At 42.7% G+C, this 17,188-nt stretch overlaps 2 protein-coding genes across 2 annotated transcripts in view; one reads left to right on the top strand and one right to left on the bottom strand.

Moving 5' to 3' along the window:
• Positions 1–1,356, bottom strand: part of CCNT1 (cyclin T1) — a 12,676-nt gene extending 11,320 nt beyond the window's left edge. The window contains exons 1-2 of the mRNA XM_039330598.1: positions 1,138–1,356; positions 161–242 (exon numbers count right to left, since the gene is read on the bottom strand). Of these exons, the coding sequence (XP_039186532.1) occupies positions 161–242; positions 1,138–1,307 (252 nt within the window). The 5' untranslated portion in view covers positions 1,308–1,356. The remainder of the gene's footprint in view (positions 1–160; positions 243–1,137) is intronic.
• A 1,159-nt stretch (positions 1,357–2,515) lies between these two features.
• Positions 2,516–9,370, top strand: TEX49 (testis expressed 49). Its single transcript, XM_039330607.1, has 4 exons — positions 2,516–2,652; positions 3,513–3,653; positions 4,670–4,814; positions 9,173–9,370. Exons 1-4 carry the CDS (start codon positions 2,568–2,570, stop codon positions 9,219–9,221), a joined length of 420 nt encoding a protein of 139 aa, XP_039186541.1. The 5' UTR covers positions 2,516–2,567; the 3' UTR covers positions 9,222–9,370.
• The last annotated feature ends 7,818 nt before the right edge of the window (positions 9,371–17,188 follow it).

Here is a 17,188-nt window from a genome sequence, read left to right as displayed (position 1 = left end):
TCTAAGCATAAATTTGATGGAACCCATTTCTGAAGACTTCACAGAATATTTTTTTCAACTATTAAAGTTCTACTGCCTCCATATTATGCACATACACACACACACACAATAAATCCATTCAGTACTCCAGCCGAGAAACACAAACTGTTAACATACTTACATTTCGATGAAAGTGGGTAAAGGACTGAACCATGTAGAATCGATGCATATAAACAATTGCAGTATTAATAGTCAGTTGAGAACTATGGTTCATCATTAAGGAAGATGTTAAAATTTAATAGTGCACGATTCTTCTTAAGGAAAGGTGAAAGCTAAGTATTATAAAAGTTGACTTTCTTAAACTAAACCAAGAATAGAACTGATTTTTGAGTAAAAGTATACATGGATTTACACAATTAGAGACTCTGACTTAAGACCTAAGACCCTAAATATTTTAGCCAGTGTTGCAATATTATATAAATATATAAATATAAACACTGCAAATATTTTCACATTAAGCTTGCTAAATTGTGTCTTTAAAAAGTTGAACTAAGCTTTCTATTACAGACTTCAAAATTTATTCAGCCAAACTGTTAAATACCAATAGGCTGGTGGGAAAATGAGGCTCAAAAGTAAATTAATATTAGCGTTCAAATCAAACACACGGGGGAAGGATGGTTGACTTTTTCTCCCACCTCAAAACATCAAATTTCAAAATTACATATCTAAATAATGCAACGCGCAGATAAATGCCTGTTAGTAACGTGTTATTAACCGGTCTCTTGTGCTTTTGCAAATCAGTTGAGGACCACTTCAGGGCCCATCCTTCAACCTAAATCGTAACAGCATCCCAGCAGCCTGCACAACATGTGCGTTTAACATTCCACAACCACCGAGCAAACCTATCTGTTTAGCAGTTCCAAGTCAAGCTCCTTCGGAAACATGGCCTAAGGCGCTCCGGCCATATAAGCATTTCCCTGCCTACAGTGCGACGACCGCGATCCCTGTCTCTTTTAATACTTCGATTCCCTCCGTTCCCGGTAAGCTTAAACAGGCACCCAAGTTGTTTACGAGAATCTCCGGCGGGCCTAGTCCTCTTTCCGTAACCCTACCCAGCCCAATCCCTACTGAGGCGCGGCCTAGTTGCCGAAGGGATACACATTGAGGCGCTGGCCCATATCCTGAAGCAGGTTAGCTGCCTGCTGCCGGTACGATAACTCCTTGTCCGGGTCGAGTCCTAAGCGCCAGGAAGGACTCCGAGCGAGCTGCTCACGGGTGAAATACCAGCGTCTTCCACCCCCAGCAGCCGCCGCGCTAGACACCGCCATGATGGCCGTCGTCGCCGTCGACAACAGCGCATGCGCTGGAGGAGGCACGCACATACCGGCCAGTATTCACGTGATCGCGTCTAAATCCGCCGACGCGCGCGCACTTCCTTCCCAGCACCCAGCAGGGGGTGGAGTCTGCATACCGAGCTTCCGGTTTGGGCTTGCCCAGTTCGTTGATAGGCGATCAGTCTTTTCTTCACCGTTGACGGCTATTGATTTGGCTCCTGGAAGTATGAGAGAAAAGAGGGAAAAAAACTAATCTTCGTGGTTATAATATTCAGCCAGTTTTTATTTTCTGTCTCCAATTTCCCTATTCCCTATGCTTTGCTCAATATCTACCCCATAACATTTTCTGGATGAGCTCACTGACTAGTTTTGTAACCTTTGGGCTCTTAAAAAGAATTTTAAAACTCAATGGACATAAAGACCCTGATTTCCGATGAGATTTGGCAGCCATTGTTGCTGTGATAGAATCAGAAGATGCCTGCATACAGCAGAGTCCTCGATTTGAGCTGCTTTAGGCAAACTTTGATTAGATTTTAGCATTTGGTAGCATTGACTTGCTCCAGAGACTCCTGCACAAGCTGATTGGATTCAGCTTTCAGGTTACTGGATATTTAATACAGTCAAATAAAGATTCCCTCAAGACAGAACATGAAACATTATGAAACTAGTTGCTACTGTCTTTTTCCAAGATGCTTAGTCTTGCCTGCAGAGTTAGAATTTCCTGGTAACCTTTCTTCCGGTGACTGACCAGGCCCAACCTTGCTTCACTTTTCTGAGATCAGCCAAGGCTGGCTAGGTGTTGCCAATTGGCAAGCAAAAGAAATATGATCAACCTTAAATCAGCTGGGAGTATTTTTGTTCATCCTTTGATGTTGTATGCAAATAAGTGCAAGTTGATGACACAACAATGGGGAATGGAGTTCCAAAATACATAATTTCTTAAGTTATATCAGATTATATTGCCTTAGCAGGGGTTCTCAACCTTGGCAACTTTAAAACTTGTGGACTTCAATTCTCAGAATTTCTCAGCCAGCTTTGCTGGCTGAGGAATTCTGGGAGTTGAAGTCCACAAGTCTTAAAGTTGCCAAGGTTGAGAACCCCTGCCTTAAGGCATCACGAACTGCTTACTTAGGTAATGTACTAAGTTCAGCAGTATATCACCATGGTAACAAAGCAAACATGCTTCAGATGCCAGGAAATAGAATACTGTAGTTGGATACAGTTGAACCTAAGTACTAAAACAAAGCTCAGGTAATGGCTTTCTTTGGATTAACTTTTCTAGGTCCTCAGGATCCCTTTCGTGATAAAAAACTATCATTACCAAAATATGAAGTGCCAGGTAAGGACATTATCTAAATAAAGTTAGAAAGTTTGTCTTTTTCTTTCTTAGGATTTATTAAGAACAGTTATTCTGCATGCATACCTGTGCACCCTTCAAAAATTTAAAGCAATGTAACCATTGTTTACAAAATTACTGTATTCAGATCAGACAATGTATCATTAATTCCCAGAACCACAGTTCTGGGAGTAATCACAGTTGGTGCTATTCATCTTTCTAGGGAATCCATGTTGTTAAAATGAGGTACTCATCAACATAAACTTTAAATTTGGAGCATAAGTACTGAGTATTCAATAATTTGTATGTCCATGACATGTTTTAAAAGGCGAGATTTCAACAGAGAAAATATTAATCAAATTATATTGGTAAAATTGTTGTTCCTAGGCTGCAAGAAATAACAATTCTCAAATTCTACTATTTAATACTACATATGTACACACACATACACACACATTTATACATACATCTGTGCACTGAAATATTTTAGTGAACGAGAAAGTGGATGAGTTTTATTCTTCAACACAGATTTCAGTTTTTAATTATGAATATGTTGCTATTGCTAGTAACTATAGCTACACTGCGCCAAGGGGCTGTCAGGTTGCGACTGCTGCCGGACACCATTGGTCCCCACGTGCTCACTGCCTCTTGTGCTGGCCATGCCGATCCCCCAGGCTTATCTTTGGGGTAGCACTTATATTAGACCCACCCCCCAAAATCAGGCTAGGGCTTATTTTCAGGGTGGGTCTTATTTTGGGGAAAATACGGTTATGAATAGTAAAAAAAAAATTGTGTAACTTGCTCTGAATCTTGTCTGGGAATTGCTTTCTTATGGAGTGACATTTTTTTCTGTCCATCTCCAGTGGGAACAATCCCTCCGAAATTGGAACTTTTCTACCCAAAGCTCCCACCTATAGGACAATTTGGGTACAATGACGACACTGAACACCAGGGTAGCCATCAGAAATATCAAGAGGCTATCAAACAGAAGAGGCTCAAGAAATGTAGGTGAAGAAGCACCAAGAGTCAGGTTTAAATCAAAGTTTTAGTAAATGCAGAAATGCTCACAGCAGGAACAGAGGAACCTATGATTCCTCAGAAGTTTAATCACAACTGGCATCATTTGTGATCGTGCAGCTTATTGGCCATGGGTGCAAGAACCCCATAATATCTGTAAGGTTGCTGGTTCCGTGTTCCCCCAGGGAATACACTGCAGAGGGGTAACCGTACTCACAATTTACAATATACTTCAAGTCTTGGGGGTTAAGAGCAACAGCGTGGACAGAGACAACATAGTTCAAGAGCATGCTAGGAGACAATGTGGACTGAACCAGAAGAAAACCAGATGGTCCCTGGGTTTCCTGTAGTGGATGAGGAGAGCAAGTCCCAAAACTCACTGCCAGCTATTTGTGCAGTGTGGGAAAGAGGCAAAAACCTTCACATTGACATTCACTTCCAGTTAATTGATCATTAAATAATTAATTTAGCAATCAGCTGCAATAGCCTATAAATAAGTCTTCTTTGAGCTGAGCTCAATTCCTGGTGACTTCATGATGTATTCATAGCAGAGAAATGAAAATTGTTTACCCCCGTTTTCCTCCATATTACCCCTATTTTCTGGTAGTTTCTTATCCAAATACTAACCAAACCTGACTATTCTTAGCTTCCAAACCAGAAAAGGTCAACCAGGTGCTCTCATCTTTTAAAGCTCCCCATAGATACCAGGTTGAATACTAATTTTTAGCCAACTATTTGAAAAAAAATGAAACCGTCACCATTAATACTAAAAGTATTAATGATGCCATACTAGGTCTAGCTAGTCTGGCAAAATACAGGAAAGAACAGCCCTGGATTTCCAGGGAATAAAGCAGTTAGATAAGAAACAGCAGGAGGGAGAAGGTCGCTTCAAATAATAAAGCCATGCTTGGTCAAAGGGGGTTTTGTTTAGAGATCCTACCTTGCCTTGCCTACAGTGTTTAGCCCTTTTCTAAGCAATCAGAAGGCTTAATCTCTTTTGTAGACCCCAATCAAGAATACAGGGTACCACTGACTTGTGGACAAGATATTGGTTGGTGGCAGCCCAAGAATTCATCAATCAAGCCAGAAGATACATTACCTTGGATAAAGGTGCCAAGGTACCCACTGATGCGGAGTCCCATGACCAAGTAAGCATCCAGTGAACAGCAAACAATTAGTTCTTCCGTCTAGTGCAGGGGTTCTCAACCATGGCAACTTTTAAGACTTGTGGACTTCAACTCTCAGAATTCCTCAGCCAGCTTTGCTGGCTGAGGAATTCTGGGAGTTGAGGTCCACAAGTCTTAAAGTTGCCAAGGTTGAGAACCCCTGGGACTCTAGTCTAAAATGGGCATCCATCTAACTTCCTTCCCTTCATCTGAAACTGTTTCAGTATAATATGGGATTTAAGGTTGCTTTTCACATTTTTTAGAGAAATCTAGTTAAGAGTCAAGGCCACAGTACTGGTAAGCTTAAGTTCATTAGTGAGCAGACAGGAAAGAGATAACTTGAATATATTGAGCCATGCATCTTGTTTTAATTCACTAGGAAGAAAAACTAGGTTCCCCCCCCCCAATTAAATAGTTGCACAAAGACTAGAAACATTCTCACCTCCAGACTTGGGGGGTGGGGGGTGTCATTTATGTGTGTTGTGCAGTTTTTTTTTTAAAACAAATAATATATCTGGTGGTAAAAAAATCTATTTTTATCAGAAGCACGAAGGTCCATTTTCAGTACTATGGTTATGTTTCAAGAGTGAATTATCGACAAAGGTAGGGTAAAAGACCAAATATGTAAGAAACGCAAAAAAACATATCGTTTCTATTTGGGTAAAAAATAACAATTCAGACAGAGTAAGTTGTGCCAAACTGGTAATGTAGTGGCAAAGTGAAATTAACAAGTATGTGTAATTAAAAGGACAATAACTCTGCACTGAAGTAGCAATTTCAGATTTGCTTTTAGTTTGACCGAGATGCTCAAATTAAGAGATATGTACTGAGAAGAGACCAGATTCAGACTGCTGCTTATCCTGTCACATATGCAGCAGTAATTAAATGCTTCTTATCCACGGAGATTTTCAATATCTAGGACTAGGTCATAATTGTCCCAAAGGTGCTTTCTTGGTTTATTTTGGTTTTCAAGGAAAAAACCAAGAAAGTCCACCTGCCTTTTGAAAAAGCATCTTTGGGACTAACTGCTTCTTGTGCTGCAGCAAGAAGTCTTATATATAGTAGGCAATTCATTGACTGCATATCCATGAAATGCTTTTCTTAGGCTAATAGCCCTCTGAGTAAATATGTTTCTCTCATCCCCATCATACTGTCCACCAGTTAAAAATGGGAAAAAGAGGAATTGTGACCAGTTTATCTGTGAGCTTGTGCTTTAGAAGAGAGCTCCCCAACCATTCCGGGTTGGCGGCCTGGAGGGAAAGGAAGGAGCAGGGAAATGTGTGCGTGCGCACCTGCACAAGCAGGTGCACACGTGGTGGCACTAGCGCCTGCACACATGTGCAAATGGGCCACGAGCGCCCGCATGATGCTGGTGGCAGTGTGCGCACTCACCAACCATTCCTGCGGCCCGGTGGCCAACAGGCCCCGATACTGGACTGCAGCCCACAGGTTGGAGACCCCTGCTTTAAAGATACCATAAACATTTGTTCTCAAAAGATACAGGTATTCCTTGACCTAGGATTAATGGAGCCTGCTCATTATGGTCACCTGTTGTGATGTTGTTAAGCAAGTTCACCTCACTAGATGATCCCCACTCCCTACTCTCCCTTATGTGGTCATTAAGCAGAGTGCCACAGGAGAGGGGGAGGCCCTGGGAGGCCTAGTGCAGGAGCAGGACTGCCTGCCCCATTCCGAGAGACATTCCATGCTCCACTTCTATCCCTTGGGGTCATTACAGCCCTAGTATCCCACTCCTCCAGATCCCCACAGGACTTTCCCCATTACCACTCGGTCCCTATAGGCCTTCGTCGTGTTTCCCTTTCTGCTGGGCCCCATGTCTTCCTCCCCACCCACTGTCACTTTTCGTGCACTTACTTTTAAAACACGGTCCAGTGACGTTCAGGGACGGAGTGGCCTGCCTTCCTTCCCCAATGTGAGGTCCAGAGATCTTCAGAAGGTAAGTGCGTGATGGGTGACGGAAACTGGGGAGAAGGTCCAAGACCTGAGTGGACTCAGTGAGGAAAGAAAACAGGCCCAAGTTCTGCAGGGACCTAGCAGGGCACAATAGTGGGAGGAAGGTAGGCAGGGCAGATGCTGCAGCATCCTTGTAGTCGGTCATAAGGATGAAGGACCATAGTGTAATAAGGATGAAGGACCACAAACAGAGGTAGGTGCCGGAGCACCCGTAACTTCAAAAAGGAGTCATAAATAGGTTCTGGGAGGAGGATCTGTCATAACTTCAAATGATAACTAAGCAAGGACTACCTGTACACAATTACAGAACAAACTTAAATTGTAGGCTAGAATAACTACATCAACTACATGAGACTGTCCCAAAATTAAAGGGCTTCCTATCTTTTGCAGGAAAGCTGAGAGAATAACGTTGCTTTCATTCTTTTAAAAGGAAACTAGATTTCTTGCCTCTTAACTGCAAAACTAGAACTCTCACAAAAGCCACATTACTTATATACATACTTAAAACTAGTTTAAAAGATTTATATGAGTATTTGTACTTTGGTAAACAAAGAGCAATCCTGATTTAAATGTACTATATTTTGCTATTGCTTAAGGCTAATGTTGGATGATAGAACACCTTGGCTCCTGATTCCTTAAACCTACATTCACATAATCTACTTAACTAACCCATTTTCCAGGTTTAGATAAGACATTTAACCATAAACTAATGAAAAAGTCTGGGTTTGTACAACATGACAAGTGACCAAAAAAAACCCCACCAAACCCTAGCAAAAGTTAAAATTGACCAAATTTAGCTTAATATACTGTATCGTACAATCAATTCATTATATCTATCTCAGCATATTGTGTGTGAAAATGTATACAGGACAGCAGTTTTCCTGGATTGTAGCCAGGGGCTGTATGTCTGAGTTCAAGGGAGGGAGATTGGGGGAAAAAAAGAAGCATGTCAGATCAGCTATTCCCAACCCCTATAATTATGCCCGATTCTTCTCACAACCAAGAAATTCATACTCCTTCTCCTAAGCAGCCCAAACCAGCAACCGTTCTGTTTTGTTAAACCGGACCGTCAAAAAACGGTCAGAGTGCACCTGCGCGGAAGGACCGCCAGGGGGCATAAGGCACGCCGAATAGCTTGCAAATCTGTGGTTTCCCATCACGATATTCTCGTGCGTGTGTACGTAGACATACACGTGCACTTTTCATCATGCTACGGTGAGATAGAGGCACTGCCAAAATGGAGGGGGGGCATTGTTTCTGAGACCTCATGACTCCCGTCTCATCAGCTGTCCATGCAAGGTATCTTAAGGGGGTAAATATCTACTCCGGAGAAGCGGAATACGGATCAGTATGTCTTACCGTAGCAAATGAACGAACAACTGCTGGCACCGGGCTTTAAAAACACTCTTCGCCCGGATCCGACCCCAGCGGCTCAGCACGTCGGAGCAATCTGAGTTGGGGCAGCGGCGAGGGTTAGGGGATCACTTGACACCCAGGAGCCCGTAAAGAGGTACCGCGCCTGCGGGGAAGCGCTTCCTCCTTAGCTGGACTGAGTGCGGTGAGGTTGGTGGCTTAGGTTTGTGAATGTAGTTTTAAGGAATCAGGAGCCAAGGTGTTCTATCATCCAACATTAGCCTTCAGCAACAGCAAAATATAGTACATTTAAATCAGGATTGCTCTTTGTTTACCAAAGTACAAATACTCATATAAATCTTTTAAACTAGTTTTAAGTATGTATATAAGCAATGTGGCTTTTGTGAGAGTTCTAGCTTTGCAGTTAAGAGGCAAGAAATCTAGTTTCCTTTTAAAAGAATGAAAGCAACGTTATTCTCTCAGCTTTCCTGCAAAAGATAGGAAGCCCTTTAATTTTGGGACAGTCTCATGTAGTTGATGTAGTTATTCTAGCCTACAATTTAAGTTTGTTCTGTAATTGTGTACAGGTAGTCCTTGCTTAGTTATCATTTGAAGTTATGACAGATCCTCCTCCCAGAACCTACTTATGACCCCTTTTTGAAGTTATGGGTGCTCCGGCACCTACCTCTGTTTGTGGTCCTTCATCCTTATGACCCACTACAGCAGTGTTGGGAAACACTGGACTACAGGATGCTGCGGCATCTGCCCTGCCTATGAAATCACTTGTCCCCTTTGGATGGAATTGACTTGCGGGGTACTGCTTTTCTTTTTATTAGCCCAAATATGATTTTCATTGCTCAGTGTTAAGTTTAAAAAAATACAAGTACAGAGATGTTCTGCAGAACAAATTATCTTTTCACTGTTATATTTTGTTCTATGAAACTGCACTTTAATGATTCTAGATTAAGAACAGGAAAGGGGAATTAACAATTCCATTTGTTTTTTGGCTGTAGGTTTATAGACTACATGGCAGTCACTGATCCTCTCTTCAGCCTGTTCTGAGTGAAGGTTCCTGAAGCCTAAGAAGAAGCAGGAGAGCCCCTTGACTGGATAATAAGTGGAATTAACAAGTTTGTTCTCTCTCTGTCTCTCCTGTGAAAGGGAGATGGAGACCTTTTTTTGGTGTTTCAATAAACCAGAGCAGAACACAATCCAGCCTCAGTCCAGGAGGAGGGATGTTTTTCCTGCATTAGAAGAAAAAGATATTTTCATAGCACATCACTCATTACAGCAATGATTCTTATTATTTACTTATCATTTATCAAACTTATGCCCCCATCGTAGGGTGATGATTCTCAATGGTTTACAATGCATACAGTGGAATAACACTTAAACATTGATGGCAGGATTAAAACATTTTAACAGAAAAACAAAAAAAAATGGTACAGAAAAAGATGGCTCAATACCATCTTTACCCCATCAAATGTTTTAAGGTAGAAATGTGGATGGTGAGTTTTAAAAAGTTTCAAAAAGATCAGACCATTCTCTCTGCTTTGCTTATTTCTGGTTTACTCTGTTGAGCCAGCCTGCTGACAACCAGACACTTGCTTCCCCATGACTACTAAATCCATGTGGTATTAACAAGAAAAGTAAACTTGGGTGTAAAATTATCTTGCAAGGAGACCATCTTTAGATAGTCAAATTGCAGGCTCACATTGCCCTTGCCCTCTAATGGCTGTGTTTGCATGTTCTGTTCATTAATGTTTAAAAGTCTGTCAGCTCAGAAGCCCTAACCTGCACCATTGACTAAAGCATGGGTGTCAAACTTGATCGCATCACGTGATGTATCGTGATGTATCACAATGGTTTTTTTACCTTTGCGGAGCCAGGGTGGGTGTGGCCTGTGTGTGATGCATTTGGCCTGTGGGCCGCGCCAGTTTGACACCCCTGGACTAAAGGTAAAGTCTCTTACCCAGCAGAATAGAGGTATTAGGTGGGTCCTATGTTCATTGTATTTTAATGAGCAGGTAATCATGCTCAAAATTATCAATTCTCACCATAGCCACAGATAATATCACCCAATCCCAAATACTCATTTGAATCAAGCTCGGTTCCTGATGACTTCATCAACTCATCCATTTAATTGTCTTGGCAACAATATAGACCAGTGGTTCTCAACCTGTGGGTCGGGACCCCATTTGGGGTCGAACGACCATTTCATGGGGGTCGCCAAACAACGCAGTCCGCCATTTTTCCCCCTTTTCCTTAGTTGTGCTACTCCCTTTTATTCTATTGGCTTTTGAAAGCCAATAGAATAGACTCTCTTGAATAGAGTCTAATTCTATTGGCTTTCAAAAGCCAATAGGAATTGTCCAGGCTGTCTCTGCCCTGCTGAGCCCGCCAAAAGTCCCATTCTGCAAACGGTGCTGCACCAGTTGAGTAGTCCTCGACTTACGGCCGGTTGAGTAGTCCTTGACTTACGACTGGTTGGGGGTCGCGGCATTAAAAAGGTTGAGAACTACTGATATAGACATTATTTGTCCCTGCTTTCTTTTAGATCAGCGGTTCTCAACCTTTGGGTCGCGACCCCATTTGGGGTCGATCGACCATTTTTCGAGGGTCGCCAAAGAAGGCGATCCGCCATTTTCTCCCCTATAGGGGCGGCGCCGCGCATGCTTGCCACGCATGGGGGCGCCGCGCATGCGTGCCGTGCACAGGGGCGCCACGCATGCGTGCCGTGCATGGGGGGCGCCGTGCATGCGCAGAACGTTTGTGTGACGGGGGTCACCGTCACACAAATGTTGAGAACCACTGTTTTAAATTATTTTCCCAATCAATCCAACCAATCTTGGTAATCTCCCTTTCAAGGTCTACCAGAAGTAACCCCACAAGTAATCAGCTAAGGCTGAAGTAGATCAGGGTTTTCCAAACAGTATTCTATAAAAACTTGATAGGGTTTCCATAAGAGATTAAAGGTGGTGGGTGGGAATTCACTTGAATACAACTGTGTTTCCCTGAAAAGCCCGGGTCTTAAATTTATTTTTGGTCAAAAAGACTCATTAGGGCTTATTTTCGGGGGATGTCTTATTTTTTCACCACAAGGCCCAGCCCGGCCGGCACCCTGCCCCACAGGTGACTCAGGTTTCCCTCGGTGGGGGAGGAAGGCTTTGGAAACTGCCTTTTCATTTACATTCGTCATCAATATTGTAATCCGTCTCCTTATTTTTCAAAAAAATGATTTGTATTTACCATTATTAGCATCCTTGAACACCAATGGGAAGGCGCGGTGTGAATTCTGCGCATGAGCCGTGGAAATACACTCGCACCCTCAAAACTCACGCAGCTTCCTTGCTTGGAGCGCACCACTGCTTTGCAGGTCCATTCTATTTTGTGGCTCAGCTAAACTCTTCAGCTGCGGCAGGCCGCAGTTCCCATCCGCTTAAGGAAGCCTGGGTGATGGAAATCTTAGGCCAGGCTCCTCACAGCTGAAGCAATCCAACTTGCCCAGGGTCAGGTTAGCCGTCACGGGAGGCGTGGCCCAGCCCCATCCTCCAGTTCCACCACACATGCGGGACGAGCTTCCGTGACAGCCAACCTGACCCTGGGCGAGCCGGATTGCTTACAGGGGAAGCCTGTGCATTGCAGGAGGACGACTGCAAAGGGTGCATCCGGATAACTGCAGCTCTTGGAGGCTCCGAGTGTTGTTTTTGGTGCCGCATCTGTGTGTGTGTCTGCCTTGCTGTTTTCAGCAGTGCTTTGGATCAGCTGCAGCGCGCCATGGAGAGGATGGCTGAGGTTTGGGGGATGGTCTATCCCCATTTGTAGCATGGCTGCCGTCCAATCGCCGCACTGCCTCGGGAGGGCAGCATCAGCTGCCAATGCAGCGGCGGGGAAGGTGGAAGGCAATCCCTGCCACCAGATCAGCCTGGTGGGGGTGAGGTAGAGTGAAAACCGAGCAGCACCAAAAACAGTGCTCGGAGGTTCCAGGAGCTGCAGGGATGAATTACAATATTCAGTGCTTTTTTTCTAAAAAAAAAAAAAAAAAGTGCCAGAACTCATACATGTCATACAACATGCCTACCCTATAAGGTTCCATCCAAAAAAGGTGCCAGAACTCTGTTCTGGGTGTTCTATGAGAAAAAAAGCCCTGCACAATATTAATGATGAAAGTAAATGAAAAGGCAGTTTCCTAAGCCTTCCTCCCCCACCAACAGAAACCTGAGTCGCTTTCCAGAGTGGGACATCTCGGGACGCCCAGCTTTCTTTCCTGCCCTTCCGCAGAGGAAGAGAAGGTCAGCAAAGCCCGCGGGGCAGTGCAGGCCACCTCCGGAGGCACTTTGGGGTGAGGGTGAGAAAGAAGCTGATGGTTGAGGCCCCGGCCAGTCCCCACGCCCAGCTGTCCGCTGGATTCCCCAATCCAGGGCAGGGATAGAAAAGATGCAGCCTCTGCTTGCCTCAGGCCCTGGCTGTCTTAACGTTCAGGCCATCTCACAGTGGCGGCACCGGCAGCAGGCAAGGCAGTGGGGTGGGGAGGCACGCGATCCGGCCTGCCAAGAAACCTATTGTGGGACGGAGTGGATGGGGTCTTAAGTAGGGCTTATTTTGAGGATAGGGCTTATATTAGGCCCACCCCAAAAATCAAGCTAGGTCTTATTTTGGGGGTAGGTCTTATCTTCAGGGAAACAGGGAAGTTTGCTTTTTGATTAGTGGTTCCAGGATTTACTTATTTTTGAGTTAGCAGGTTCTGCACCCTGAAAAAGTTTAAGCCCCCCAGAGCGGTATTGCTACTTAGGTACAGAAAGTACTAATGTGTTAATGACTTTTCATGTTGCTTTCAGTGAAAACAACGTGCAATTTAGTTTGATATTAAAGGGCAAAGATTAAGTTATAGAATGTGGAATAGGGAATTGAAAAATTTTAAAATACAGGCAATATTCCTACTGAATGGGTCTTACTGAATATAATATTAAGAATCAATTCTGCACCTTTGTTGCCAGCCAATCTCCAATACAGCAATATGCATTCATTCAGCTCAGCTTCAACATTACAGGCTGAAGATAGTATACTGTGGAATTTCTCTTTTTTATCTACTATATTTTTCTGTTATTTTCCAATCAGAGTATAGGCTGTATGATCACTAACTCATACATTAGGATTAGTGGGGAGGACATGAGAAAAAGATACCCACCAAGCAGGATGTAGAATTAGGACATCTAGACCCAGAGATTGTCTGGGGTTTGAGGCCTCCAATCCCTCACCCTATGGATTCAGCCATACTGCTACACTAGCTTGTTACATAAATATTCTATATAGATATAACATTCGTCATATACTTGGGACTTCTTTCAAATGTCTAAGAGTGGAGTGGAGACATTCCTTCACAACTCAATATTTTATCATGATCTAAATAGATGCTATGTGTGTTTTTTGACTGACATCTTTATTATAAACAACTTTAAACAACTGGGTTTAATGAACACTATTGGCTATGGCTAGAATGATAGCTAGATTTAATGGTGATATTTAGGAGCAAATATTAACTAAAAAAGACATATTTGTGACCATCAGTACTGCATTGCAAAAAAAAAAAGTGCACTTCTTCCATTTGGACATTATGAAACCAGCATATTATAAGTGGTAATAATGTTGAACAATAGCCTTTTGGGGTTTAGGATAGATGAAATGCTTGAAAATTGCAACTCAGACAAAATTCCAGTTCTTTAAAATTTGGTTTAAAGACACACACTGAAGAATGGCTAAGAGAATGGGAAACCAGCAGCTATCTAGATATTGCCAAATTAAGAGTCAGGGAAGTCAGGATTAGTATACAGCAATATTTAGGACCTAAAAAATATAGCAAGACATAAATCCTGGCACAACTAGTAGTTATACCCCATTGTTAATAATCAAGCATGAATTGTAATGTTTTAAAGGTTAACAAATTATAAAATTGAAAATTATGTTCTGGGAATAGCCAGGATTTTAAAGAATCCTTGCTGTTGCTATAGCTACAGTCAGTTTTTAAGTGTCTTCACTGTTGTCATAAAATAGCATTCTATAGCTTAATAACAATGGCTATATTTATCCTGAGCACAACCAAAGTGGGTAAAGATGTAACAAGTGCAGTTGCACTTTAAGCTTTGTTAATTTTAACCTTAGTTTTTGAGGCTCAATATTGGAAGATAGAAAGTTTGAGGATATATCATCATGGAGAAAATCTATGATGTTGCAAAGAGTCAACAGCAATTTGATGACACATAATCAAGTTTTGTGACAGCATGTGGTGCTAACCTAACCCAATTGGTTAATAATCCAGTGTACTGCGAGGGCTAATTCAATAACTAAGCCAGGTGTGTGGTGCAAACGTATTCCCTGGATGGTAATGGGTGAAAGGCTTATGTATGAATGCAATATGTGGTTAGGGATTGAGTTCCTGTATGTCTCCAAGTGGGATATGTGTGAGAAACAAGAAATCAGGTGTGAATGGGATCACATATTAAATTAAATCTTAACTTCCTTAAGTCAGTTTTTGAATAAACTAAAATTGTCTGGCTTCCCACATATGCTAAGCCTTAAATTACAGATTGCAAGCCAAAAATACCCGTGGTTCACAAACATGTTCAGCTAAAAGTTAGCAGGTCACTCTAGGTCTTAGCGCAGTGGTTCTCAACCTTTTTAATGCTGCGACCCCCCCAACCGGTCGTAAGTCAAGGACTACTCAACCGGCCGTAAGTCGAGGACTACTCAACTGGTGCAGCACCGTTTGCAGAATGGGACTTTTGGCGGGCTCAGCAGGGCAGAGACAGCCTGGACAATTCCTATTGGCTTTTGAAAGCCAATAGAATTAGACTCTATTCAAGAGATTCTATTCTATTGGCTTTCAAAAGCCAATAGAATAAAAGGGAGTAGCACAGCTAAGGAAAAGGGGGAAAAAATGGCAGACTGCGTTGTTTGGCGACCCCCATGAAATGGTCGTTTGACCCCAAATGGGGTCCCGACCCACAGGTTGAGAAACACTGTCTTAGCGTGAAGCTAGTGTGCACATCTGAGATAATGCAATGGAGGCCACATGTCTAACATACCTTCCTGCTATGGTGAGCTTCCTCTCCATACAGGACCAGTTAATTCAGCCTTTGATGTCAGCAAAGATTGAAAGCCAGTTGTTCCAATTAGCAAATTATCACAAACTATTTAATTTCCCACCTGTACTCACTGTTAAATAACTGCCTTAAACCATATTAATTGTATAACATGATATGAATTAATAAGACTAGCTTTGATAAGATGTCCATTTTTGAGAGGGTTTATTTTTGCCATTCATTTTATTTTGTTGTTGTTTGTATCTGAAATACAGCTTTAAAAGAGAAACCATCACACATACAGTAGTGGCCAAAATTGTGGAAACCTTTTGGGAAAAGTGTATTTTTGAGGTTTGATGGTTAATAACACCACTTTTTTGGCAGTAGTACCATAAAATTATATATCAATGGAAAGATAATTTAATCAAGAATGTAATGAAACATAGTTTGTTCAATTATCTGTACTATATTCTATGAAAAGTTATAGCCAAATAACCAGAAAAAGGAAACACAACTTGCTTAGGTTGATATCGGGTAGCTTTCCTTCATCTGATGGTAGCCAATGAGCATGAGTGTTTAGCGAGCCAATCAGGTGTCATCTTGTTGTGGCAATGAGCCAATCAGATCACAGTAAGATTCAGTTATTGATGTCATGTATTGAAGCTGAGAGGAGGACATTTGTCAGTGTGTTATGTGATCACTATCAGGTTGGTTGGGCTTTTTTTTTCTCCTTTCTTTTAATGAGCTTGTAAAATGTAATAAAATTAAAGTAATGGTGCAAAGAATTGGCTGGTTGCCCAGAAAGCGATGTAAAATAGTATTATTAAGTGAACAAGGCTACAGTTATAAAGAAATTAGAAGAAAAATTGGTGGAAACTTAACCAAAGGTGGCATTTCTACTGTACACTTTTCCCAAAAGGTTTCCACAATTTTGGCCACTACTGTATAACCCTTTAAATGACTTACAGTAAGTATGTGGCCTTAATAGGTTAGGCAATAGATTTTTAAAAACAGGTCTTTTCATTTTAAAATACCAGTCTTCAAAAGCTGATGTCTCCACAGATGAGTCTACAATACATAAAGTCCTCAGCCTTTAGGACCACCAGATGGATTGACTAGTTATTGTCAACATTCTGATATTTGATAGGAAAAACTCTTGAAACTAGGGATAGGGGTGCAGAAAGCAGTTACTCCATCTACCCCCCTTCTCTTCCCCATCTATCTCATTAGTGCAGTGGTTCTCAACCTGTGGGTTGCGACCCCTTTGGGGGTTGAATGACCCCCCACCGCGGCCCCATTGATGGGCAGAGGGTGAGGCCAGGCAGCGCGGAGTCCTGGCAGGGGCGGCTGCCAGGCTGGGGACCCCCGATGATGCAGCCATGCCACCACTGCCACCACCGGAGCTGCTGCCTCCCATCCTGCTCCCCCTCCCTGCCGTTCGGCTCAGGACGCGGTGGAGGCCAGGCCGGGGGCGGTGGGGACCCCCGATGATGCTGCCATAAGAGAGAAAGAGGAAAGAGAGAGAAAGACAGAGAAACAGAAGAGAGAGGAAAGAGAGAGAAAAAGAGAAAGAGGAAAGAGAAAGAAAGAGGGAGGAAACAGAGAAAGAGGAAAGAGAGAGGAAAGAGAAAAAGAGGAGAGAGGAAAGGGAGAGAGAGGAGAGGAAAGAGAAAGAGAAAGAGAGGAAAGAGAAAGAGGAAAGAGAAAGGATAGAGAGAGGAAAGAGAAAGAGAGGAAAGAAAGGGGGAGAGAAGAAAGAGAAAAAGAAAGAGAAAGGAAAGAGAAAGAAAGGGAGGAAACAGAAAGAGGAAAGAGGAAAGAGAAAAAGGGGGAGAGGAAAGAAAAAGAGAGGAAAGGGAGAGAGAGAAGAAAGAGAAAGAAGAGAGGAAAGAGAAAGGAAAGAAAGAGGAAAAGAGTGGAAAGGGAGAAAGGAAAGAGCGAAAGAGAAAG

The sequence above is a fragment of the Crotalus tigris genome, unplaced genomic scaffold (assembly GCF_016545835.1).
Source record: "Crotalus tigris isolate CLP2741 ecotype Arizona unplaced genomic scaffold, ASM1654583v1 scf7180000024429.2167931701:2281839, whole genome shotgun sequence".
Classification (NCBI taxonomy): domain Eukaryota; kingdom Metazoa; phylum Chordata; class Lepidosauria; order Squamata; family Viperidae; genus Crotalus; species Crotalus tigris.
This window is presented reverse-complemented; position numbering and strand designations above follow the sequence as displayed.

Coding starts and splice junctions, on each gene's coding strand:
- TEX49 (XM_039330607.1), top strand. CDS start 2,568: ATGGCTTTCTTTGGATTAACTTTTCTAGGTCCTCAGGATCCCTTTCGT. Junction 2,653..3,512: donor ACCAAAATATGAAGTGCCAG/GTAAGGACATTA, acceptor GTCCATCTCCAG/TGGGAACAATCCCTCCGAAA. Junction 4,815..9,172: donor ATGCGGAGTCCCATGACCAA/GTAAGCATCCAG, acceptor TTTTGGCTGTAG/GTTTATAGACTACATGGCAG.